This window comes from Rhineura floridana, chromosome 1 (assembly GCF_030035675.1).
Source record: "Rhineura floridana isolate rRhiFlo1 chromosome 1, rRhiFlo1.hap2, whole genome shotgun sequence".
Classification (NCBI taxonomy): domain Eukaryota; kingdom Metazoa; phylum Chordata; class Lepidosauria; order Squamata; family Rhineuridae; genus Rhineura; species Rhineura floridana.
Window position 1 is genome coordinate 45,390,451 of NC_084480.1, and position 26,249 is coordinate 45,416,699.

Genomic DNA, 26,249 nt, shown 5'->3' on the forward strand with positions numbered 1-26,249 from the left:
GTTGTCATTAGGAGTTTTGGAGCACAGTGTGATCAGTACACCAATGACACACAGTTCTACTTCTCCATACCATCTGAATCAGGACAGGCTGTTCAAGCCCTAGACAAGTGCCTGAATGCAGTGGTGGACTATATGAGAGCTAATAAACTGAGTTTGTATCCTGGGAAGATGAAGGCTTTGTGATTCCTATGTCCAGTAGACCCGTTGCCTGTTCTGGACAAGGCTGCACTCCCTCTGAAAGACCAGGTACATAGCTTGTGGGGTACAGGAATACCCTGCTATACGGACCTTCACTTAATGTACACTCGCTTTTACGGACATACTCCATACTCCACCATGCCCCTGTTTATGTATTCTTGCTTCACACTTACGGACACTTAACGGCACGTGGGGGTGGAAATAGACGCGATTGCGACACCGCAAATCAGCTGGGAGGCGCGACTGCAATTAGCTGAGAGGCGCGGCAGCACAGCAACAGAGGCTTTAGCGCGGGGCTTTGAGACTCCGCATGAAGGAGAGGTAAAAAAAGTTTTAAAAGGTAGTGCTTCACTTTAAGGACATTTTCGGTTTACGTACTCACTCTGGTCCCATTGAGTATGTTAATGCGAGGTATTCCTGTACTCTTGGATACAACTTTGTTGTTAGAGGCCCAAGTGACCTTGGTGGCTAGCTTTGTCTGGTATGTCAGCCACAGCTGTATCTAGATTGCGATAGCCTGGTCACTGTAGTCCATGTGTTGGGGACCCTGAGACTGGATTGCTGTAATGCACTCTCTGCAGGGCTGCCCTTGGGCCTGGTCCAGAAGCCCCAGCTTGTACAGAATACAGCAGCTAGGGTACTAATTAGGGCAGACAACTGACAGCAAGTGATACCTCTGATTAAATATCTGCACTTTCTGACCATATGCTTCTAGGACAGGTCCAGGCTTCTTGTATTAATAAACAAAGCCCTGGGTAACTTAAGTCCAGGATACTTTAAGGATTGTCTGAGCTCTTATATCCCAGCTTGAACACTGAGATCATCAGGAGTACTGCTAGTTGTCCCCTGCATTTCAGAAGCCTGACTAGCTTCAACTAGAAGTCGTGCATTTAGTGTCACCCATCCCACGCTGTGGAAAACTCTTCCAGCAGGGATTCAGCAGGCATCCTCACAGTTAACTCTTCAAATGTCTCTTGAAGACTTTTTTTTAATGTCGACTGGCCTATTCAGTTTTTTAAACTTTTTAAAGATGAGCCAGTCATTTTTATGATTAGGCTGTATTGTTTTCATATATTTTATGTGTTTTGCACTCATACATTTTGTTGTACACCACCCTAATATTTTACATTAGGGCTGGTTAATCAATGTCTTATAAATAAAATAAAAACAAATAAAAATAAAAATGTTCTGTGAAGAAGTACTGCTGGTCAGAGATGGCAAGCACCTTGAAAAGACTGGAATGAAATTACCTCCACTCATTAACTCATTTAGGTTTCTTGGGAAACTTGATAAGACACTTAATACAGAAATCAATGTTCCCCAACCAACACTGGACCTGTTATGTTGCCACCCTATAATCTGCAGCTTAACGCTATTCTTCCTTTCTTTTGTATCAGCACTACTCTTTGAGCTGTGGAAAAGCTGACAGGAACAGCTGTGGATTCAAATACAGACCTCATGTTCGGACATACTATTTTTAAAAAAATTGGTAGAGAGCAGAGGAATTCTATTTCAGAAACTATTTGGATTGTGCTATATTGATGTTCTGGAAAACTGACTAGCCAATTCTAAGTGGGAGACCACATACAAACAGTTCAATTTAAATGGAAGTTACCACAAAATTGTGAAGTATTTCAGTATGAAGATTCTAGGACTGTGATCTCATACACTCCTTACCTAGGGGAAAACCCTGCTGAACTCAACAGGACTTACTTCTGGGTACACATGCATAAAAACAACATGTAGATTTAGATATCAATCACTGGAAGCTCATACTAGATTAGAAGAAAGGGTGATTGATTGTTCCTAATACATCATGATTTTGGATGTACAGAAAGATGTACAGAAAGATGTACAGAAAGATGAGTATTCACAGTTCTTACTATGGATGTGGAGTTACTTCCAACCTGTAAGAGGCAAGCAAGGATTGGGAAAAGAGCACATTACATAGACTCATATAACTATAAATAATATGAAAAACTATGTCAAATATTTTCCTGTGTCAATTTTTTTAGTCCAAAATAGTGTTTGCAAGAATCCCAAAATATTTCCTGAAAATAACTCATTCTGATCATAACATAAATCTTTTTCACCTCTCTTTGCTGCCATTGAGTTAGACTGCTTATGTTTTGGCACTCTCCCACCCTGCCCCCTTGGTTAGGGCAGTAAATCATGCAGTACCTAGTCATTTGTTCTGTCACTCTTGGCAAGCAAAGTTAATTTAGAGTGAGATCAGTGCTTTCTGGGATGGTTGTTTGAGTGATCCTAGCCAACTGCAACCTGACAGCAATGGTTTTTTTTGGGGGGGGGGGAGAATATTCTTAAATGGGCCAATCATCCCTAAAACCTTGGAGAGTGTCTCTTCTGACAAAAGTGTCTGTATCCCCCCTCCCTTTGGCTCAGTTCTAATAAGGCATTACATCCATGCTAAAAAGAGAGATTTAAAAGTACCCGAGGAATACATTAGAAAAATGTAGGTATACAGGAAGCTGCCATTGGTCTGTGTAGGTTAGCATTGTCCACACAGACTGGGGTTTCAGACAGGATTCTCTCCCAGCCCTACCTGGAGATGCCAGGGGCAGATGTTCCACCACTGAGCTACCGCCCTTTCCCAATGAAATGTTTTCAGTCTGAAAGGTAACCAGCATTAGGTGAGCCAGTGAAAGTAGCCTCTCCCTACCAATCGTAATGCTCAGTGCTACAATATCTCTAAATGAAGATCAAAGGACAAACTGCCTTCCAACTTTATTATCTCTATCAAAAATACTGTAGTCATTAATTATTGGTAAATTAAACACCCACCAAACAGTCTTCTTTACTATTCATGTCTCTTGTATATGATATTATTTCACACTAGAAGGAGTTACTTCTGCATGTGTGAATACAAACTATTCCTTACCACAAATAATTGATAAATTTATCCTTTGGCAGTATTAAATAACTTGAAAGTGATTTGTGAGAAATAACTACAGTAAGATTAACCAGTTTTGCTCCTTCATGTGACTGATGGGTTTGTCCCTGTTTTTTAGAAAGTAACCCAGACAGTATTGCTATCATGCCATTTCAGTATACCAAATCATGGTAACTTATTTCTATGCCTGTATTTTTGAATAAATGAGTTAGGTCGTACAAAGTTGATCCATGCTTCTGTGTTGAAATCATGTAACTCCATCTGCTTGTCAAAAAATAATAAAAAGCAGTTGAAACTACTCACAGAAATTTTATCAGCTACATAGTTTCCCCTGTTCTCTAATTTGTCATCACTGGCATAAAAGGTGAACGTCTGCAAAATATTTGCTCCAGCCCTGAGGAATTCTCGATGCAGCTGACGAACTGCAAAATGTTTAAACAAAACAAAGAGTGAAATATAATGTTAATACTGTGGCAGCAACTCCTGTTACATTTATCTCCTTACTATGTCCCATTTAATGTCCTAAAGATAATGACCCAATTCAAAGTGAAGAAAGTCATTGTATTGTTAAAAGAAACACTCCCATTGATTTATTAACAAGGTTATGTGTATTTTAGCAATTAACAAACTGCAGATTAATCTCTCAGATTGCAAATTGTACATAACTAATGCAAAAGGCATCCAAGACTGTTAAAACTATTTCGCATGTAGGTCGGACAGATACAGAATTGGAAGGTATATGTTCAAGGTTGACCTCTGTCACAGAGGTGTCTTGGGAAAGCAGAGGTTACTGAATTCCAACTTCCATCAGTAAGCATGACCAATGGTCAAGGATAATTAGAGTTGTAGTTCAACAACATTTGGAGGGCACCATGTTGATACCCCTGCAATACAGGACATCTTAATATGCACAAACAGGCCACTAATTATCTCCAATCATTAACCCATTTAGGAGGTATTTCCTACTGAAATAAAAGGGACTTAATTGCAGGCAAATGTGTTTATAGTCAGGATGTCAGAATAGCTGTCTCAAGTCCCACCGCACAGTTAGAATGAAGATGAGACCAGTTATTGCACAATGAGGCAAGAACAGCACACAGGCTATATTTCTCCACTTCAAGAATCTTGGATTTCCTATCCAGTTTCAATGCCATTTCTGACACTACTTTTATCTCTCTCACACACACACATACTCCCCCCTAGCTTGACCTGTACAAATGTCACTTATAAAATGATTTAAAGTCACATCTGTTTGACACTCAGATCAATGTTTGCCTGACTGGCCTATAGGCCTTTCGCAATGTATCCCAGTTGCGAAATATTTGTTTGTTACATTTTAAAAATCTTGCCCAATGTTGAAGGAGTTCAAGTGATACATGGGAAATTATAGTGGTGAACAGAAGTTATAGCGCCAGGCTTCATTTCACTTCCCTCTTACTATTGCAGGAACTGTTTTGCCTTTGAAGAGGTACAGCTTTTGCCAAACAATTCTGGTCGTATAGCTACTACTGAAAATGGTACTAAAACACCCAGCTTTTGACACCATCAAAAACAGACAGTAGCAAACAGAATGGTGGGACCCTGTTGCTGCTCCCCTGATTTCTGGGTGCTTGCATTGCTGCTGCTTACCAGGAGACAGAAGGGAAGAGGCAAGGTGGAGGCAAGATTGGCATGCTGCAAAAACAGTGGCGGAGCCATTCTTATGCTCCAGCTGGTGACTTTGCCCCACCCCTTCTCTAGGTAAGCAGCTGCAACACAACCAATCAGAGGCCAGATGAGCTGTCCTCTGCTGGAAACAGGATATCTAATAGATTTCTGGATTAGGTTAGTGCGATAGATTTTGGTTATCACAATCTTTGCTTTCCTCCAGTTCTTCTGTAAATCCAGGACCCTGTCTTCAAATGGCTATAAATGCCTTCAGACACTGGACAATAAACAGTATGTTTTAAGGTCTTATTTTAAGATATTCCTGAAACTGGGAAATTGAAAAAATATTAAATATTACTAATATAATGATAAAGCAATAGTTCTGTATTAACCACTTCAAAGTGCCATGAAATACAAAATAAAACTGGGTATAAATCAGAAAAGATTAGATGCACTTAATATTCAACAGATTTGAATGAATCTTAACATTTTTCAGTGGTACATATACTGTGCCCAACAGCCCCCAGCTACCTAAAATTAATTAAGATTAAGTCCCATTGAAAGAAATGGGATGTAAACTAGTTGCAACTGACTTATTCCATTAATTTCAAAGCGATATAAAGCACAATCCTGTACAGACTTATTCAGAACTAAGTCCCATTGTGTTCAATGAGGATTACTCCCTAATAAGTGTGATTAGAATTACAGCCTTAATCATGACTAACTTTAACTGGACTGGGGCCAGCATGTGTGTTCTGCAACTGAAGACTTTTACACAACTCATAATGTATACATTACACATTAAACTAACCTGCTTCCGGGTATTCTACTGCAGCTTCTGGAGTCCAAGGTCCAGCTTTCACATAACCCCTCTTTTCGAGTGCAATGACAAATCCTCCATCACCAATAACAATTTCTCCAGAATCTAGACGTTCTAAAATACCCTAGAGATCATCAACAACAACTTAGTGTTTGTATAATGCTTTAGAAAGTTCTTCAGACATATTCAATCCAGTCCTATAAAATAGGTCAGTATTATTATCAACATATGCAAACGAGGAGCAGAGGCCAAGACAGAGTCTGGCTTTTTAAAAGCTTACTGTATTAATGGGAAGAGTGAAACTTTAATTGGCCACTTCTTCATTTGTAACTTAGCCTCTTTGTTACTTTACTACAGGAACAAGAGAAATACAGAGAAACTGGATTAGACTGCCATTACATGTTTTCAAGGAAGAGATTTTTATTAATCTGCATATTTTAAAAAAGCCTAAAATATTTTAAGGGACAATTACAATAGTAATATGATAATAGTGCTACAATAACAATGGGGCAATCAATTAGGGAGCAATCCTGTTCTCCCTTGGAAAATGGTTGAGGACCATAAGGATGCTACAGACATTTATCTCCAGTTGCAGGTCTTCCCTGTGCAGCTGCAGTTGCACAAATTTAGAATTTAAATATCACAGAAGGCAAGCCAACTGATTTCCCATCCAAATCACACCAGACAAATTCTTCAGTTTATATGCACCTCATCCCAGGTAATCCCAAATCAGTTTTTCTTTTAATTGTCTACGCTCAATTAAATTATTTCCCCTTCACATTAGAGATAATATGAGGGAAAATGTAAACATCTAAAGAAGAATAAAAAAAAGTTAAAAACTACTTGCTCAACCTTCTGCCCTTGCCAGTGTGAGATGGAAGTGACATTAGGAAGTGATAGAGGTCCCTCAACCACAGACTCTCCCCAGCTTTCATAGGATTGCTCTGCCCAGGAACTACAAAGCAGTTGCAGACCTGGCCAGAAATTTAAACAGGAGACCACTGGGAGTTCCATGAAGAAGCAGGATATATAATCTGCATACTACCAAAGGCATATTTAAAAATGAAGAGTAAGTTTTCTTCTACTTTAATTTTAAAAAACCACCAAATCTCATTGTTAGAAGGCCATTTGCCACCCTGGGCTCCTGCTGGGAGAAAGGGCGGGATATAAATCAATAAAATCATTTTTATGTTTTCATTGACTCGCACGATTGCTCATCAAAATCACACTGCCCTAAACAAATTAGGACAGATTTGCAACCTCAATATATTGACAATAAATTATAAAATATTTCACAAATGCCACTGCAAAGAGAGCAGCTTACCCTCTACACAGTATCATGTTCTAGCACAGAGTGAGGACAGCTTGTCTTCCAGCTCTTCTCAAGGACGGGCAAACTGGTCAGTGTAGCAAAGCTTCTTCCACTGGCTATCTGCCATAACTGTAGCGCATCTCTACTCACAGTCATAAATGGCAAAGGCTACTGCCTCATGGGTAGTTGGACTAGGACTAAGGAGACCCAGGTTCAAATCCTCACACACAATACTCATTAGGTTATGTTGGACCAGTTACACGCACTCAACTTAATCTAATCTATGTATGCTGCTCTGAGTTCCTTCAGGGTAGGGAGAATTAAAATGTAATAAAATTAACACAGTAATTGTTCCACAAGCCACAGATATTTGCTTTTTCTAAGTATCAAGCTTTTGATTATTATTTTCTTTGTTGGCCCTATAATGTTAATGCTCCAGCAAGACTCACCAATATTTTTGGGTCAGTGGGCATATTGGAAATTTTGAAAAAATGCTGTAGGCACCAGTGACAAAATGGCTACCATGGAATGCGACAAAACACAAAATGGTTGCTGTTGGCATGTGGCATACGACAAAACATCCAAAAGAAGAGAAAATGAGACAGGATTACAACATGGTGCGGATTTTCCCCGCATCATCTGTTCCATCAATGAGGACACAATTATCAGCCACCGCCACACTTGCTCACAGAGAAAAGCTCTTTGCATGTCTCCTCAGTTCAGAACAGATGAGAGGGTGGGTGTCCAATCCTGGCATGCAAAGAAATGTGGCATGTTGAAGGGGGCATGTTTAATGTAGGAGAGGCCAAGTCAGTGCAAACAGGACCTCAGCAGGAAGAGCAAACTCTTATGCATTACGGACTTTTGAGGGGATATTTATTGACACCTTACATGGGTGCCATAGCAGGTATTGGTAGGCATGCTGCTATGGTGAACCTTGCCTAAAGGTACTTTTTTTTTTTACAGTATTTGACCAGGCAGTTGACCAAATCTTTTTCAAATCATCAAATCCCAACCCTATTCTGAATTTTAGCAACTTTAGATGTACCAGAAAGATATAAAGAACTTTTTAATGCCGTGATATGCACTATCAACTGAAAGCTGAAACATAATGTAAACCCTGTTATATGAAGTCTCATCCTTTACCATGTTAACTCTAAAAGTAAATTACTTACAACCACATAGATATCAGTGTCCATGTAATGCCAATCATATAACTCTCAACAGTCATCAGGCTACAGACCAAAGGATGTTTCCCTTATTATGTCTAGCTCTGATCTTCCAAGAACGGCAATCTCTTTAGCAAATGAGGAGTCACCTTTACATTGGAGTGCATAGTTTATTTGCCATGTAGATAAATTAAATCCATGATCTAACAAGCCTGCAATCATTTCTCTCTTTCTTTATTATCCAAACTGTCCCCTGCTAAGTGAATGATTATCACCTGTACAGAGGTTATCAGATAGGTCATCATGTTTGTGTTGATGCTACGTACTCTGATACATTTAGCAATATTTGTGAAGAAACTTTGTAAGATTCCATTGGTGAATTGTCATGTTGAAAGCACCTATCATGAACTGTGCCAACACATTTATCTTAAATCTTCCTTTGTTCCTTGAGCCTTTTTGTTATGTTCATTGATGTAAGCATTCTTGCCAGGACTATGTTAAGTTTATTCCTCAACTGGCCGTGTAAAACAGGGACAGGCATTTTCTCTAAAATGTATAGCAAACACTTCTGCATCCTTGTGTTTATCCTTTCATGTAAAGTTACAACTGCTTCAAAATCTACTAGTTGTGTGCTGGGTAGATAAATACACAGCACATGTTTTGAACTAAACATATACTTTCAATCTGCATATGAAGAACTACAGGAAATATTCTTGTTCTTTTCTCAAAGCAGATCTTATGCTTACTCCTGCAATAGACTATAATTCCAGTGTATTTGGAGATGTTTTTAACTACACATTTGGAGTCAGGCTTTAAACTGGTTGTGGGTCTTAGGGTAGAAACACACTCACTGTTCTGCTGGTTCCAGCATGTCTCCACCTCTCTTCTGGAAATGGGAGCATATGATGCTAGTCAAATCCCACCCCTTTTCACTGTAAAATCTGGTGGGAGCAACTTGAGTGTTTTTTTTAAAAAAAGTTTAGCTTCAAAGACGTTTCACAACTGATCAGCAGATCAACCTGTTCCCTCTTCAGGTGTGGCTAACGGAAACATTAATTTGGTGACTAGTGTGTCTACAGCCTTAGACCTTTATGGCTGTTATGTCACGCAGGTGAGCACAAAGACATTACTGTCTAGTACACTTACAAGGAATGGAACTATGAAAGTACAAAGGGAGACAGGTAACATTTGGTTAGAATCTATGACTCATTTTCAGAGCCCTTCCAAACTAGTGTAATTTAAGAGCTACCCAATCCTGTTTCTTGACACCATTTCTAATATGGCACGGTACAGAAAACAAACTTTTTTCACCTCTTGGGGAACCTTCTGAGACATGCATTCCTGTGGTGGGTGGAGCCAGAGGCAAAAATGGGCAAGGCAATAGATATGACTTCTTACATGTGTACAATAGGCTACATTTCAGCCATGCAAAGTCAGAGGTTTGCACATACGAACACACCTCCCTCTGCATCAGGCAAGCAAGAGGCGTTATCACAGTTCAAGAACACATTCCATCCAGGACACAGAGCAGGATCAGTGAGAAGATGTCTTTTTACAGTAGCTGACCTTTGTTTTTACTGTATTTTTGATGGTTTTACTGTACGTTTTTTATTTGCTGTAAACCACCTTGATTTTTTTTTAAAAAATGAAATAGCAGTGTTCAAATATATTTATAAATAAAATAAAAAGTTTGGCCTGGGGTGATTCCTGAGGACTATACAGAGAGGCCTGGAGGGCTGCAGGCCTGTGATCCTCCTTCCCTCATCTAACAGGCCTATTGAGGCCCTAATAGGTCATATGTACCCTTCTTGGCACTTTGTTAACAGCATGGACCTCTTGAAACTCTCTCCAGTCAGAGTCTGAAAAACTATTACAGCAATTTTGCAAATATATTTTAAAAAAAGAGATTCATCCACTTTCTTTACTAGTTCTCTACAAATATATCTGATTGTTCTGATGGGCCTAAAAGGAAAAAAAAGAAGACTTGCATTTTACAAAATTACTTAGCCTGGAGGTGAGTCTAACTCACCACAGGCAATCAGTCTGCATTTATAGCACATCATTCTGATTTATTTTAGGTAATCAGAGGGACTTGAATGTATCTGCACCCTTGTTATAAGTGCCATGACACAATGTATGAAAACAACCACTAGGAAGTTTCTGTAATATTCAGCCCTAGTTTGTCTCTCTGGAGTTTCTGTGGCAGCCAGGACACAACCACAAGAAAGCTCTGCAATAAAGACTGTTCCTGTTACTAATTGCCTGAAATCTGTGTTTCCACGATACTACAACCCTGTATTGGTTTTTATTCCAAGTCAGACAACTGATCCATCTACCTCAGTATTTTCTACACTGACTTGCAGGACTCTTTTCTATTCCTACCTGGAGATGTTGGGGATTTAAGCTGAGACCTATCCCATGCAAAGCACATGCTTTACCATTGAGCTATGAAAAAATGGAAATGGACTGCCTTCAAGTCGATCCTGATTTATGGTGACCCTCTGAATAGGGTTTTCATGGTAAGCTGTATTCAGAGGGGGTTTACCATTGCCTCCCTCTGAGGCTAGTTCTCTCCATCTGGCTAGGGCCTGCTCAGCTTGCCACAGCTGCACAAGCCAGCCCCTTCCTTGTCCACAACTGCCAGCTGGGGGGCACCAGGGCTCCTTGTAACTATGCAGCCTGCCCGTGGCTGCACAGGTGGCAGGCATGTAACCCCTGACTAACTCACTGTGAGGGTGATCTTTAGCTGGCCCTTTATACCCAGGAGACTGTTGAGCTCTAGTCTGCACAGGCAAGGCAGAATTAGCTTGCTGCACAGGACACAGAGGTTTACAGCCAACACAGTTCCAGTAAGGTGGCAAACAGGAATGAAGAACTCCGACACAGTCCAGCTTCGTGCCAGTAACAGGAATCTTTATCAACGTGCAGTTTAACAAATACAAATACATTCACCAACATTACATGCTCCTACTTTCCCCCCACACAGCCTGGCTCTCTCGGCTTCCAATTTATTGCCAGCCCCTTAGATCAATTGCAGCTGTGTGTCCTTGACTTAATTGAGCTTTTAACCCATTCCCAACATGGGGAATGACTCAGCTTAAACATGAGCCAACAGCCCCCACCTCATTCCTCATTGTTGGGAGTTACTGTTGCTCCGCTGTTTCAGTTCGTCCTTTTCATATTACAGTGTACATACATTTATTATTTATAGCAATCTTTTACATATACATAAGACGTACAGTGTACATACATTCTTAGTCCCATTCGAGTCCCAGCATCTTTGAGAGTTGTACATGCTTATCTGCACAGAGTGGCTTTGTGAGAATGTCTGCTACCATTCTTGTCGTTTCACAGTGGTGTATCTCTATAAGCCCACTTTGTACACAGTCTCTCACATGGTGGTAGCGAACACTAACGTGTTTCGTCCGTTTAGTGTTGCTTTCTGATTTAGCCATGTGTATACATGCTTGATTGTCCTCCTTAATGGTATAGGGGGTTCCTATGGTTAGTTCAATATCCTTTAATAATTGTTGGTACCAGAGGAGCTCATTGCATGCTATAGACAGGCAGATGTACTCAGCCTCAGTACTTGAAACGGCTACAACAGATTGTTTCCTGCTAGTCCATTCAATCAGAGACCCCTGTATCATGATAGCTATCCCTGATGTGGACTTTCTGGTAGTGGGATCAGATGCATGGTCTGCATCTGCATAACATACAACACCATTCTCCTGACTAGCAGAGATTATCAGTTTTATGCCATAGGTACCCTTAAGATATCGGATCACCCTTTTTAAGCCCATCCAATCATACTCCGTGGGATGTGACACTCTTCTGCCTAGTATTCCTACTGCATTGCTGATATCCGGACGGGATATGTTTGCAATGTATAACAGTTTGCCAACCATACTTCTGAACATACTGGGATTGGAGATCGCCTGACTATCCTGTTCCCTTTGGAAATCTACCACCATGGGTGTGTTCACCGGTTTGCATTCCATCATGTCTATCTCTTTGAGTATTTGTATTATTTTTGCAGTCTGATGCAGCAGGAAACTGCCATCTGTCTGCCTCAGTATCTCAGTTCCCAGGTATTGTTTTATGGGACCTAGACACTTGATATTGATCTGTTGTTGCAATTGAGCGCTGAATGCTTTCTCCTGATATTCAGATCCACATACATACATAATATCATCTACAAAGACTAGGCAGAATGATTTTTCTCCACCTGTATCACGATGATATAGGCAAGGGTCAGCTACACTACGTATGAATGCCATTTCAGTCAGAATGTCATGTAATTTCTTGTTCCAACATCGGGCGCTTTGCTTAAGCCCATAAATAGACTTTTGTAAGTGGCAGACAAGAGCTGGATTCTCTATATGACCAGGGGGTTGCTCCATATATATGGTTTCCTGGAGTTCCCCATACAGGAACGCAGTATCTACATCATAATGATATACTTGCATATTCCTGGTGGCTGCCACCTTCAGCATAAGCCAAATTGTCTCAAACTTCACCACGGGTGCAAATACTGCATCATAGTCAAAGCCATACCGTTGATCGAAACCCTTAGCCACTAAACGTGCTCTGTATCGCTGTGGCTGTCCTGCACTGTCCTTCTTTATTTTAAAAATCCACTTGCACCCTATAGCCTTTTTGTTATAAGGCAGGGTTTCCAGTATCCAGGTACCATTTCGGGACATAGCTTGCAGTTCCTCTTGCATGGCAATATGCCATAGCTGTGCTTCTGAGGCAGGCAAATTAATGACGTCCTCATAGGATGTCAGCTCTGTAATGCCAGATACAACATTTACTGTGTATCTTTTCAGCGGTTGACCCAGATTAGATCTTTTTGATCTCCTTGGTATGTGTGTAGGTTCAACTATTGGTACTTCTGGACTCTCTGTCTGTGCAATGTTTTGTTCTATCTCTTTAATATTCTGACATTCCTCTGTTCTTTCCTCTGCCTCTTGTTTAACTTCAGTTTCTGCAGTTTCTAGAATTCCCCCTCCCCTTTCTTCCTGGGGATCAGGTTTAACGTTTATTTCCTGTTACTCATCTTGTGTGCTATCTATGTTTATTTCTACATGTTGTGTACTGTCTTCCCAGTCTTGCTCCTGTGTTTTAACACTTCTACACACATGTAAACGGTTTTCTTTCATTAACCAGACTCTGTGATATGCACCCTCAAAGCCGAGATAGTAACCCTTTAACGCTCTCGGACCTTGTTTGCCTTTACGTTGAGGTTTGGGAATATGTGCCCAACATATTGCTCCAAATTTCCTTACATGATTTAGATAAGGCTTTCTGTTAAACATCTTTTCATAAGGTGTACAATCCACAGTACTTTTATATACCCTGTTCAACAGAAAATTAGCATATATTGCACATTCACCCCAGAAATTCCTGGTCAGTTTAGAGTCTGCTAACATTGCTCTCACAGTGTCCTGTAAAAATCTATGATATCTCTCTGCAACACCGTCCTGATATGGCGCAAAAGGAGCTGTTAATTCGTGTTTTATTCCTTTTCTGTACAGATATTTTTGCAGAGTTGAGGAGAGAAATTCCCCTCCTCTATCCGACCTGAGTGTGGCTATCCTGGTTTTGAATCTCGCCTCTACCCATTCCACAAAATGCTGTAACTTCCCAGCGGCTTGTGCTTTGTTATTCAATAGGTAAACAAAAGCGTATCTTGAATAGTCTTCGACCAACACAAAATAAAATTTTGCATTTCCTTTTGACTGTTTAAAGGGACCGGCCAGATCCATGTGGATTAACTGAAATGGCCTTTGAGTGCTAATTAGCCTTTCTTTGTGTATGGGAGCTGCAGCTGATTTCCATTCACTGCAAACATCACAGTCCTCATACTGCTTACAAGGTTTAAACTGTAAGTCTGCACTATGATTCATTGTTTTTAGTAGAGTAGCATAACTTACATGTCCCAATCTTCTATGATACAAATATATACATTTTCATGCTTTTGTTTGTTTCTTACTGTGTTTACACATTGTGGGGCTTCATCATTTACTATGAACAAGGCTTCTTTGAACTTTCCTATCACACAAATCTTATTCCCTTTAGAAATTGTGTATTTCCCTTTGTCAAAGTTAACAACATAATTCATAGCATTTAACTTGGCTACTGACATAATATTTCTGTCCATACTGGGAACATAAAGCACATTTGTAACTAGCGTTTTTAAACATTTTAAATATATTACTCCTACCCCTTTAACTTGCCGACAGCTTCCATCCGCCAAATAAACATTCTGGTTCTTTGTTGGGGTCAGGATTTTAAACTGTTTTTCATTATTTACTAGAAAATGACTTGCTCCCGAGTCGACAGCCCAGGATGTGTTATTTAGTTCATTGTCCTTGTCTTTAGTGCCAACGACATGCACTTTAAACGGGTCTTTCTCGCTTTGTTGCAATCTTCTTTTCGTCTCTGCCTGGCATTGACTGCGTAGATGAGTTGTGGAGCCGCATCTGTAGCAACGTTTCACTCCAAACACCATCGGTCCTTGCGCATTCCGCTCCGGGTTTTCTTTGTTGCTCTGTTTACTTTTCTCTTGTCGGCGTTCTGCTTCTTGAAGTAGTTTGTTTGTGATGTACGTCATGCTGAGGTCCGCGTCCGGAAGACTTTCTAACGCACTTATCACTCCTTCCCAGGAATCATTTAGAGTAGACAGCGTAATATATGCCATCTGTTCCTGTGTATGCTGCATGTCCATTTCTTGCAGGTCGGCAAACAAATGTTGTAAGTTCTGTAAATGCCTCTGCATGGACTCTCCCTCTTTGTATCGGGTCTGGTACAGTCTTTTAGCAAGTAAAACTTTAGAGCCTGCAGTTTTTCTCACATGTACAGCACGTAAAACATTCCAAACTTCCTTTGCTGTGTTTAAGCCTCTGACATGTATTAACTGTTCATTCTCCAGAGCTAGGATAAGCAGAGCTTTAGCTTTCTCTGCTGCTCTTATCCACTCTGCCGGTTGGGCTGCTGGGGGGTCTTCTGCAACAGTGTGCCAGACGCCCTCCTTCACCAGCAGCATTTCAGTCTTTACCTTCCAGTAGGAGTAGTTGGTGCTTCCCAGCCTTTCCAAGGGATAAGACGCGCTTCCAAACGCTGCCATTCTTCTCACCCTTCTTGGCTGTCCAGTTCTGTTGCACTTTCTTATTCTCTGCCTGTTGCACAACCTCACAGGATCGTTGTGCCAGCTGCAATGACTGGGCCCATAACCCTTTGTTGAGCTCTAGTCTGCACAGGTAAGGCAGAATTAGCTTGCTGCACAGGACACAGAGGTTTACAGCCAACACAGTTCCAGTAAGGTGGCAAACAGGAATGAAGAACTCCGACACAGTCCAGCTTCGTGCCAGTAACAGGAATCTTTATCAACGTGCAGTTTAACAAATACAAATACATTCACCAACATTACATGCTCCTACTTTCCCCCCACACAGCCTGGCTCTCTCGGCTTCCAATTTATTGCCAGCCCCTTAGATCAATTGCAGCTGTGTGTCCTTGACTTAATTGAGCTTTTAACCCATTCCCAACATGGGGAATGACTCAGCTTAAACATGAGCCAACAGAGACACGAGCGGGGATTTGAACTCACAGACTCTGGACTCCCAGCCAGGCTCTCCTCCCCACTGTGCTATACCTATACATCAGAAATATTAAGTTTAAAATTATACAGCCACAAGAGTGTCTGTATACTATAGTCAGCATGGATTTTTCACATTCCACAACGTTAAATTGCAAAAAAAAAGTGCCATTCTGCTGCTTCCCATAAGCTCATTTCAAAACAAAACCTTACAAAACTTATAGTCCTGAACTCAGAAATGCTTGCTTAACCCTCTAAATTTTCATGGCAATACACACAACAGTCATTTCAGTAAAAGAATATCTGGAATGTCTCCTCCAGATATTATGCCCCTTGAGTATTTAATGATTTTTCTTAAAAGAAAGTTTGCTGACAATTGCCTGAGGTGCTATCTCAATGGCTCTTTATTGTGATCTCTCAGAGTCATATTTAACCGAGGCATTAGTGACAGCTGTCCTCTGTTTCTTTTCATAGCTGCAATGACAGTTGCTCTGTTAAATCTCAGACCAAGCTTTTCCTGAATATCTGCACACTCTTCTTTTTGCAACTTGCAAAAATATACACACATTAATTTACCAGACCTGCTTTATAAAAACTGCTTCCTAAGTAAAGACAATGTGAATTGGTTCTGACAGTAGGCATATTACATGCTTTGCCTGCTCATATGTTCTCAAAAATGAAATCTGGAAGCTCACTTTAAAAAAAAAAATCTGATAAGACAACACACAGCCATGTCATTAAAAATTCCCCCTTCCATGAGGAAATGGCTAGTCTGAGAATGGAGCACCTCAGTCTTTTATCTTAACTGACAAAGTTTTCCAGAAGGTTCTACCAAGTGCTCTGCTAGGTGTTGGTCAACCACATTTGCAAATGTATGGAACCATTCAAAGAAGAATAGGTTCTCTGCTAGAGCAACATGACTGTGCCTCTCAGTCTTTCTTTCTGTCTGCTCATCCTTAATTCTTTGCATCTTTTTGTCCTTCACTCTTTGTGAGGTTCCTTGGGAGTGCAATTTCCAACACGCTATCTTTCAAAACAGTAAAACAAAGTAACCTCTTGCCAAGCAAGATGTTCCAAAGACAGTAAATACTGTGCGAGAATTTTTTGCCATCATATAATAATAATAATAAAATTTTATTTAGCAGACGCCCATCTGTCCGACTGAACGGACACTCTGGGCGATGTACAATATAAAATACAATATAAAATACAATCTGCTCATATACATAATCATCACATTATTAATATCATAACATCTCATCTGAAGACCATCTTACATTAATACAGTGTAAAACCTAACCCACCCCAGAGATCCCATAGGCCTGCCTGAAGAGCCAGGTCTTCAAGGCTCGGTGAAAAGTCAACAGGGAGGGGGCATGCCAAAGGTCAATGGGAAGTAAGTTCCAGAGGGTGGGGGCCACGATCGAAAAAGCCCTCTCCCTGGTCCGCACCAACCTAGCTGTCTTAGTCGGTGGGACCGAGAGAAGGTCCTGCGAGGCTGATCTTGTTTGGCGGCATATTTGGTGATACTGGAGGCGCTCCTTCAGATAAACTGGGCCGGAACCGTATAGAGTTTTAAAGGTTAAAACCAACACCTTGAATTGGGCCCGGTATACAACTGGCAACCAGTGTAATTCAATCAACACTGGGGTGATATGATCGCGGCGGCAGGTCTGCTTTATTAAGCGTGCCGCCGCGTTTTGTACCAGCTGGAGTTTCCGGACCGTCTTCAAGGGTAACCCCACGTAGAGCGCATTACAGTAGTCTAATCGAGAGGAGATCAGGGCATGTATCACTCGTGGGAGCAGATGTATGGGAAGATAGGGTCGCAGCCTCTGTACTAGATGAAGTTGGTACCAAGCTGCCCGGCTCACTGCAGAAACCTGAGCCTCCATAGACAGCTGGGAGTCCAAGATGACCCCGAGACTGCGGACCTGGTCCTTCAGGGGCAAACTCACCCCATTAAGTATCAGGTCAAAATCACCCAACCTTCCCTTGTCCCCCACTAGTAATACCTCAGTCTTATCGGGGTTCAGCTTCAGCCTGTTCTCTCCCATCCATCCACTTACGGACTCCAGGCACTTGGACAAGGTATCCACAGCCAACTCTGGTGAAGATTTAAATGAGAGATAGAGCTGCGTGTCATCCGCATATTGGTGACACTGCAGCCCAAAACTCCTGATGATGGCTCCCAGCGGTTTCATATAAATGTTAAATAGCATGGGAGAGAGGATAGAACCCTGTGGCACACCACAGTTGAGGGGCCAAGGGTCTGAAACCTCATCCCCCAACACTACCCGTTGATATCTACCGGAGAGATAGGAACGGAACCACTGTAAAACAGTGCCTCCTATTCCCAATCCCTCCAGGCGACTCAACAGGATACCGTGGTTGACGGTATCGAAAGCCGCTGAGAGGTCCAGGAGGACGAGGAAGGTATGTTCTCCCCTATCCAACACCCTCCTCATATCATCCACCAGAGCGACCAAGGCTGTTTCAGTTCCGTGTCCAGTCCTGAAGCCAGACTGGAAAGGATCTAAATAATCTGCTTCCTCCAAGTGTGTCTGTAGCTGCTTTGCCACCACACGCTCAATTACCTTGCCCAAGAACGGTAAATTGGAGACTGGGCGAAAGTTGTTTACATCTTGGGGATCCAATATTAAATATTGCCATAGCAATCTGAATAATCAGTTTTATATGTAAACTAAATAAATGAAAAATCCTAGGCTATCAAAAACATGTTAGAACCAGGTATATCCAGCATTGTAGTGGCAAATTCAGAAATGCAGGGTCCCTTCATAATAGTCCCAGCCACACCCTCACTTTTTTGTTGTTGTTGCTGAGAATGAGATCCTTGTTAATGCAGGCATCCCTAGGAACCAAAAAGCATGGAGTGTTAACTGCTGAGAAAAGTCTTCTCAGTGGCTGACTCACCTCCTTTCAATCTGATTGGTTCATAGGATACTGGAGACATAGGGACCCTGCTCCCCCCAAAAGTAAGGGGTCTAAGACACCAAGTCCCTGGACGACTACATTCCTGGGTATATTTCACGTCAACGCGTTCCCTGGTCGCCTTCTCTATAGCTGAGAGAGAGATACGCGTGAGTATACGGGGGGTACCTTTCTATGCCTAAACTCGTTAAGAGAACTTTCACCTTTGATTCGCTTTAGTCCCCCAGAGTCTACCTAGCAGCAAGCCCCAAAAAGTTCTTCTAGCTCTTACAACCGTCTATCTATTAGAGCGCCGTTTGTCTCGATGATGACTTGCAGGAGATAGATAAATAACTGCCTTCCTGGTACACTCTCTCTCTCTCTGAGCTTGGCGGCTATACCGAACGTGCCGCAGGACTTCTCTTCACAGAACAAAACCAAGCAAAGGAAACACCCAAACGGCCGGCCGCTGTACCTTCTTGTTTTTCGGGATTCCTCCAATAGGTGCCATGATTTGCCCTGTTGATCCTGGCAGGGACTGCACTTGTCCACCTCTGTCGCCGAGATAAGCGTACACCGCGGCAAAAAGGCACAGAGAGCAACCCAAGCGTAGCACTCACTTTATATCCCCTCGAAGGGATGGCTGGGGTGGGTGGATCCCGAGCTGGATGCCTATTGGGGGAACAGCCGTCTTTATATAGCTCCAGCATTCGCTCAGGCAAGGCCTTGGGCGGACTTCTTTATTCTGTATCTTGATCCCGAGTTCTGCTGTGAAGGAGCGCATAAGAGAAACATAACGGTCTGTGGCACCGGCTGCCTCTACGGAAGCCCGAGAAGCGCGTAGCCTTTCTCGAAGCGCTGTAGTATATACTTACCAATCCGGATGCACTACATAAGTAAATAATCATAGTGGGGAGAACTAATGGTTTAAAGGGGGGACGCGCGGAGAGTCTTAAAGGCAGAATGAGTCTCCCCTCCACATAATTCCCTCGAAGCGCCTAGTATTTATATTCATTAAAGCACAAATGTATTATACTTTTCAATGTGCTGTACGAAGTTGGTTCACACCATTTTCAGGATTTCAGATACTATGGTTTCGAGGGGTGTTACCACATGAAGCAAGTGAATCCCCCACCCCCAAAGTACCCGGATTTGTTACTGGATATAAGGATACAGACCACTAACTATACGCAGGGTGGTGATGATGGGAAGTCACTTTTAAAATAAGAACAGCTGGACAGTATTTAATGTTTGGGTGGACCCCCAACGCAGCACAGTCGTTTCACCACCCCCATGAACACCCCGTCGCTCATGCTGCTACTTTTCCTATCTGGGCACTTTTCACTCCCCGCTATCACCTTCCCTCACGCCGGCGTCGTTCCTCTCTAACTTCACCTCAGCCCTGTTTCTCCTCACCCTGGTACTCTACCCATAGTTTCCAAGAGCAGCCACCGTCATGGAGCTGTACTAACGAGGCTCAAGGAAGCACGAATACTGGGCCAAAAGGACAACGAGCTAAGCGGAAGACACGTCAAACAAATCTTCATTGCGACCATCTTCCATCTGGAAGCCTATGTCTTCAGGGTGGCTGTGTGGATCCAGAATTGGCCTCCGCAGTCACTTATGGACCCTCTGTTAAAGACCTTGTATTGGAAGACAATCTTACTCGGCCACGAGTGATCGCCAATGGGAAAAAATGAATTCAGGGGGAAAAAACCCTTCTGAGCATTGCTCCCCTTTCCTCACAGGTAGAAATGTTAAAAAAAACAACACTTAATCCCTTCTTTCGCCTTTGAGGGGCGTATCCGGTTCTCTCAGCTGTGGGGATTGGCCGCCGGGTCCGCTCTGCCAACTGGAAACGACGTTCAGCCTGTTTAGCTTGTGGGAAGGCGGGGGCATGTAAGTCGGAAAGAAGCCCTCCTCGGTTTCCCAAGCGACCATCGCCTTCGAGAGAGAAGCCATGCTCCGCGGAGCCCTGAGATTGCTCGCGCCAAAGCTGCGAGGCGGGGAGCGCGCCTTTCGGCCCTTTGCCTGCCGCCCGACCACTGAGAGGTGGTGAGTCTTCAGGCTCTGCCTTTAACCTCTGTCTAGTGTTGCGGCGGTGCATTCTTGAGTCTTTTTTCCCGACAGTTATGGTCTCAAATAAAGGCTGATTCTCCGCATAGGCAGCTGAGTATATGCGGTGGTATTTGTTGTTTCGTAACTATCTGGTCCCGTTACTGTGCTGTGTCCATTGGGTGAGGTGACGTGAATCCATCCCACGGGCAGTTTGGGAGTGTCTCTGAGTTAAAAAGGACTGTTTTCCTTTTTTAGGAGATTGGTTTGAGCCAGGGACTTTGGGGTCATGTTTTAAATGTGTATAGTTAGCATACACAGGGGGAGATTGCATTTAGCACACCTGAGCAAATTTAATGTAGATTCTGAGAGAACTGGAAGTCAAATTAATATTTATTAATTACATTTTTATAGCACTCTTTCTTCAAAGACCTCAGAGTAGCATACATGGTTCCCATCCTTAATCCTCACAACAACCTGGTGAGATAGATTAGACATAGAGAGACCAAGACTGCCTCAAATCTAGGAAGCTTTGTGGTTGAGCAGGGATTTCAACCCAAGTCTTAATGGTTTAAGTCAGAGGTGGGAAATCTTAGGCCTTGCACTCAAATGCAACACCTGTCTTTCTGGTCCTCTGGATTCTTCCTTAGGGTACATCCCCTCCCCAGACCACCCTCAACTGTTTTTGCCTAGCTGGTCTGTCTTGTACTGCAGACGCTAGCAGTAAATCACTTATTACTTTAGTAGCAGTTATTCTCAGATTGAAATTTATATAGGAGCTACAGCTCTATCTCAGGAGGTAACCTCAGCTTCACTGAGAGGTGTCTCTTAATTTAAAGGCACCAAGGCTTCTCTAGCAGTCCCTTACTCTGACAGCATATGTAAAGACGACTGGTTGCACTGAGGCATCTGGAGATGGAGTCCTGTGAATCAGAGGAGAGTAGTGTGATGTGCCCCTGGGCCAGAGGGGTACTGGTTCCATGGTCTCTTCTTGCAGAAGTGCTTCTAGTTGGTTAGGTGCTGCTGGGGCTGGCCCTGACGGCAATTCCCTCTCCTATTCTTACTCCAAATCCCTGACCTCATCTCCCATGCCAGAAGAGGAATCTGACCCAGAGTTGTGACAGAACTGTGATCATGCCTCTTGCTTGTCTGGATGGAGAGAAGTGCGTGTAGAAACCTCTAACATGGCCAGAATGTAGCTGTAGACAAAGTTGTATCTATTGCCCCACCTACTTTTGCCGCTGGCCCCACCCACTAGTCTCCAAAACAGTCCCCATGGAGAAATGTGGCCCTTGGGATGAAAAGAGCCCCCCTCTAAGGTCAACAATCAGGTGCTACACCCCATTGGTTTTACACCCCATTGGTTCTAAGAGCCTCTTCTTTGGTCAGTGTTTACACAAAAAACATTTTCTCATGCCTATTACTCAGTATTCCTGTCCAAATGGTGAGTAGGAACAGAACAAGAGACAAGTGGAAGTACATATTCTTCTTTAAAAGATAGCATATACTTGCTCTGCTTGCCTTTGCCCTATTCCTGGCATACTTGAACTCTACAAGATTGCCTTTCCACTAGCAGCTTCTGTGGAAGGGCTTTTGGGGTGTATTTATATGCCCTCCATTGTACTCCAAAGCATTTTAAACTACCATGCAGATGAAAAATGGCCTTGGATAAAAAGATTAATGCCACCTTCAAATCCTTGGGTATGTTGGTGACCCTCTTCCCCCTGCTGTTGAGAGTTCAATAGAAATTGAGAGAAAGAGGTTCATTCTGAATTGGCTCCCACTTGGTGTAATCCTGAAAGCATAATTGTCAACATGCATGCATGTGAATGGAATACTTTGATAGGGATGATTCATTTAGGTTGCTTTCAACCAATCAACAAAAAGATTTGCAGAGTTCATTCTGTGCCTGCCCTTATGGATAATGTTTGAGTGTGGCGTGGCCTCTGTTGTTGGGCAGTATGGATAAGTAGAAGAGAAGTGAGTGGTGGAGGCAATCTGGCTCTGGTGGGTGGTCTACTGATTGGCTAGCTGCTCATTTAGAGTTTCAGTTTCTTTTTTCTCCTACCTGTTTAAGCTAGAGGGAGAGCCAGGACAGCAAAGGCACAGGCATTAACGTATAAGATCAGGTTGCTACTAACTGAAGGGGAAGCAACTTGATAATGAGAGTGGTCGGAGGAGAGAGGCAGTTCTCCTCCAGGCAACCTGTTTGTTGAGCAATTGTTCTGGTTTGTTTGAGGGGAGGTTATATGACAATGAACGTTCATCCTGCATTCATTCTGATTTGCTTGTGGGGCATTTATATGCCTTGCCATTAATCATTTGTTCATCCCACACTTTTCAGTGCATTTCCCCATTACTTTCCTACCCAGAAAAAAGTATGTTTCTTTTTTGAAGTGGATTTGTTGTGTTAGGGTAACAGAGCCCTCTAATTATGCAAAACTAAAGTTCTGGTATGCACTTGGATTCCTCCCACAAAGTATTGACAATTGGGAGGAGCCCACAGAATGGAAAATTAATTGGGTAGATTCATTTTTGGAAGAAAAATTAATGGAAGGAATGACTTTTTGGAAGGGAGAATTCTGGGGGAACTGAATTTAGAGGGAAAAATAACTGAAATGACAAAATTAATTTTGGAATGTAAGAGGGAGATGAGTGATGTTGAGAAAGATTATATTAACAGAAAATAAATTTATTTTGGTGAGTAATGAATTTGGGCATGGAATTACTGGAAAGGGAATTCATCTGGGTGATACCTGGGTAATTATTATTTACTTATTTAACAAAATGTATATATGGCTTAACAGAGCAAAAGACTTCTATGTGGTTTACAATAGATAATCTAAAATAGTCATTTAAAATGCCAATAAAAAACAAACTTTAAAAACAAATTACATAAAAATTAAACTATACAATAAAATCAGTAATTTTAAAACACTTTCACTTGCTAAAATCACATGTCAAAATTATATACTAAAATTGGGCTTAGGTAGGCTTGGTGGAACAAAGAAGTTGTTAGCAGGTGCCAAAAACAATACAATGAGGGTGCCTACCTAATGTTCATGGGTAGGGAGTTCCAAAGTGTTGGTGCTGCCACCCTAAAAGATGTATTTCTTGCAAGTGCAGAACAAACATTATGTAGCACTTGTAAAAGTGTCAATTTTGCAGATCTAAGCAGTTAAGTGGGCAAGTGGGGTGAGGCAATCCTGCTGATAAACTGGTCCCGAGTTGCTGAAGGCTATTTCAATAGTAACACCTTGAATTTGGCCCAGGAAGAAATCTGGGGATCTGAGTAGGTAATACATATGTTGGGGAGATTAATCAAAGGGAGTTGATTTGGCAATCTGGATGAAAAATTAATTTGTGTAGGAGATCTGGGTGGGAAATTAATTTTAACAGACCTAAACATCTTAGATCAAGGGTGTCCAAACTCTGGTTTGTAAACCACCAGTGGTCTGCAAGCTTCATTCATGTGGTCCTCAGCATATCTGTGGCTGAAGATGGAAGACTGCAGTAAATACTCATATTGCTTTTTAATTATTTTAATTACTTCTCTTACTTCTTTATTTTATTGTATTAAAATTTGAATCCTATGGAATGCAATAAAATACTATATGCAAAAAATAAAAGAAGCAATAAAATGAAAATGAAAAATCATACAACGTCTAGAACAGTGCATCACAATTGCTACAACAGGCAGAAAAATCATTAAGTGGTCTGTCATGACCCATAGCAATTTCAAGTGCTCTGGGGGGGGGAAAGTTTGGGAACCGCTATCTTAGATGATTAATTGCTTGGGGCCTGGCATGTGTGCACATCAGAGAATTGGAATTAATATCCAAAAAGTAAAATGTTAGCATTAACATTTTACTTTAAGAACTATTTATGTAAAACACATAATAGTTAAAATACTAGGAGGGCTCTGTCCCCCTTCTTGCTTCGCTCACCAACTCAACCCCCAAACACACTCACACACAAGGCAGCCCCAAATATACACCCACCAAACATACACACACACACACATGGCACCCACCAAACGCATACACACAGGAGTTCTGAAACACACACAATTGGAAATGCACCCCCTAGACACTCACAAACGCCCACTCCCATTGCCAATCCCCCTTACAATTCACCCCAGTGCCTCTAGGCATTGGCGTGTGCCGGCTGCCATGGACCTGCTAATGCTCCTCACCTATTCCTACACTGCGTTGCTGTCTTGCCGCTGCCTTGAACAGCAGCTTCCCCTTTGACGAATGGCACCATGTGCAGTGCACCAAGGCTACCTCCCCACCTAGGGCATTTACCTGCATCCTGCCCAGGCTGCTGCTGCCACTTGCACCTCAGCCCTCCCCTCCCCCCTGCTGCTTGCATGCTCATTCCACATCTGCTGTCTCACTCGCCCACCTGCCCACCCCATAGCTTCCCACTCACCTTGCTCACCCTAAATCCGGCTACCCCACTCAGTTGCCCACCTCCCTGCCAGCCATCCTTGCTTCCCTCATGCCCTCGATTCACTTGCTGCCCTGATGTGCTCCAACATGACATGGCATGATGGCTTAGAAAAATATTATATAGTTAGATTAGACAGAAGAAAGAAATAAAGGATCAAGATTCCTGCTTCTCTTTTTTCCTAGGGAAGAAAAACCTTCTTCTTTAGAAGCAAGATGGAAAGATACAGCAGAAGCAGTAATTATTGGAGGTGGTTGTGTTGGTGTGAGTCTTGCATACCACCTGGCCAAAGCTGGTATGAAAGATGTACTTCTACTGGAAAAATCTGAACTCACTGCTGGCTCTACCTGGCATGCAGTAAGATAAATTTCTAATTTGTTAAACATGAAATAAGACATCAGATTTTTAGCAGCTTAGATGATAACAGTTTCATTAAAAGTATAATTGTTATTCTAAAGATAAAGACTTTGGCAAGTCATTAAATTGTTTCTAATACATACAATGGACAGTAGTAAATAGCTGAAACTTGGTTATTACTGATGCTTACTGTGGGAATGTGATAGAACTGCATATCCATTGCATGTTCAGCAACTGAAGTTGGGCCTCACAAATGTTACTATTCTAAAATGGACCTAAGCAAGTGACAGGGTTAGGTGTTTGCTTGTTTGTTTATTTCAGGTATTTATATAACACTTAATATTCGAATTTCTAAGCAGTGTTGTCTAGATATTGTATGACTTGGGGGCATATTTAGAGGCGGAGAGGTGAAGGTGAGGTAGGGAATATCTTTTGGCGCAAAGGCCAGATTCCCTCTTGACCAAGCCTCTGGGGTTCACATGCCGCTCGTGGCCATGGCCAAGGGTTGATGGCACACATGCAAATTTTCCCACTCCCTAACAATTAGGCTTGAAAAAAAAGCTAGACTAATCCGCAGAGGGAGGGCATGAGCTTCCTGACGTTGCATTGCTGGGAGGATTAACCTTTCCTTTACCAGCTATATTCTCCAGGTAGATTGTTCCACACCCTGCAATTGAAGCCAGTAGAAGTCTTTTTTTTTTTTAAATAATTTTTATTCAAATTTTTCAAAAGACAAACAAAACAAAGTCAAACAACAAAAACATAACAATACAACAAAAGAAAAAAAGTAAAAT

General features: G+C 42.0%; 2 protein-coding genes across 4 annotated transcripts in view; one reads left to right on the plus strand and one right to left on the minus strand.

Moving 5' to 3' along the window:
* Positions 1-19,316, minus strand: part of LOC133381203 (betaine--homocysteine S-methyltransferase 1) — a 34,371-nt gene extending 15,055 nt beyond the window's left edge. The window contains exons 1-3 of one of the 3 annotated variants that reach the window (XM_061619936.1): positions 19,212-19,316; positions 5,568-5,700; positions 3,413-3,531 (exon numbers count right to left, since the gene is read on the minus strand). In XM_061619936.1, coding sequence (XP_061475920.1) covers positions 3,413-3,531; positions 5,568-5,700; positions 19,212-19,301 — 342 coding nt within the window. In that variant the 5' untranslated portion in view covers positions 19,302-19,316. The other 2 variants (XM_061619946.1, XM_061619925.1) reach the window with 2 other exon arrangements.
* Positions 19,317-20,426: 1,110 nt separating this feature from the next.
* DMGDH (dimethylglycine dehydrogenase) overlaps positions 20,427-26,249 on the plus strand; it is a 61,682-nt gene continuing 55,859 nt past the window's right edge. The window contains exons 1-2 of the mRNA XM_061619911.1: positions 20,427-20,646; positions 25,284-25,455. Coding sequence (XP_061475895.1) covers positions 20,552-20,646; positions 25,284-25,455 — 267 coding nt within the window. The 5' untranslated portion in view covers positions 20,427-20,551. The remainder of the gene's footprint in view (positions 20,647-25,283; positions 25,456-26,249) is intronic.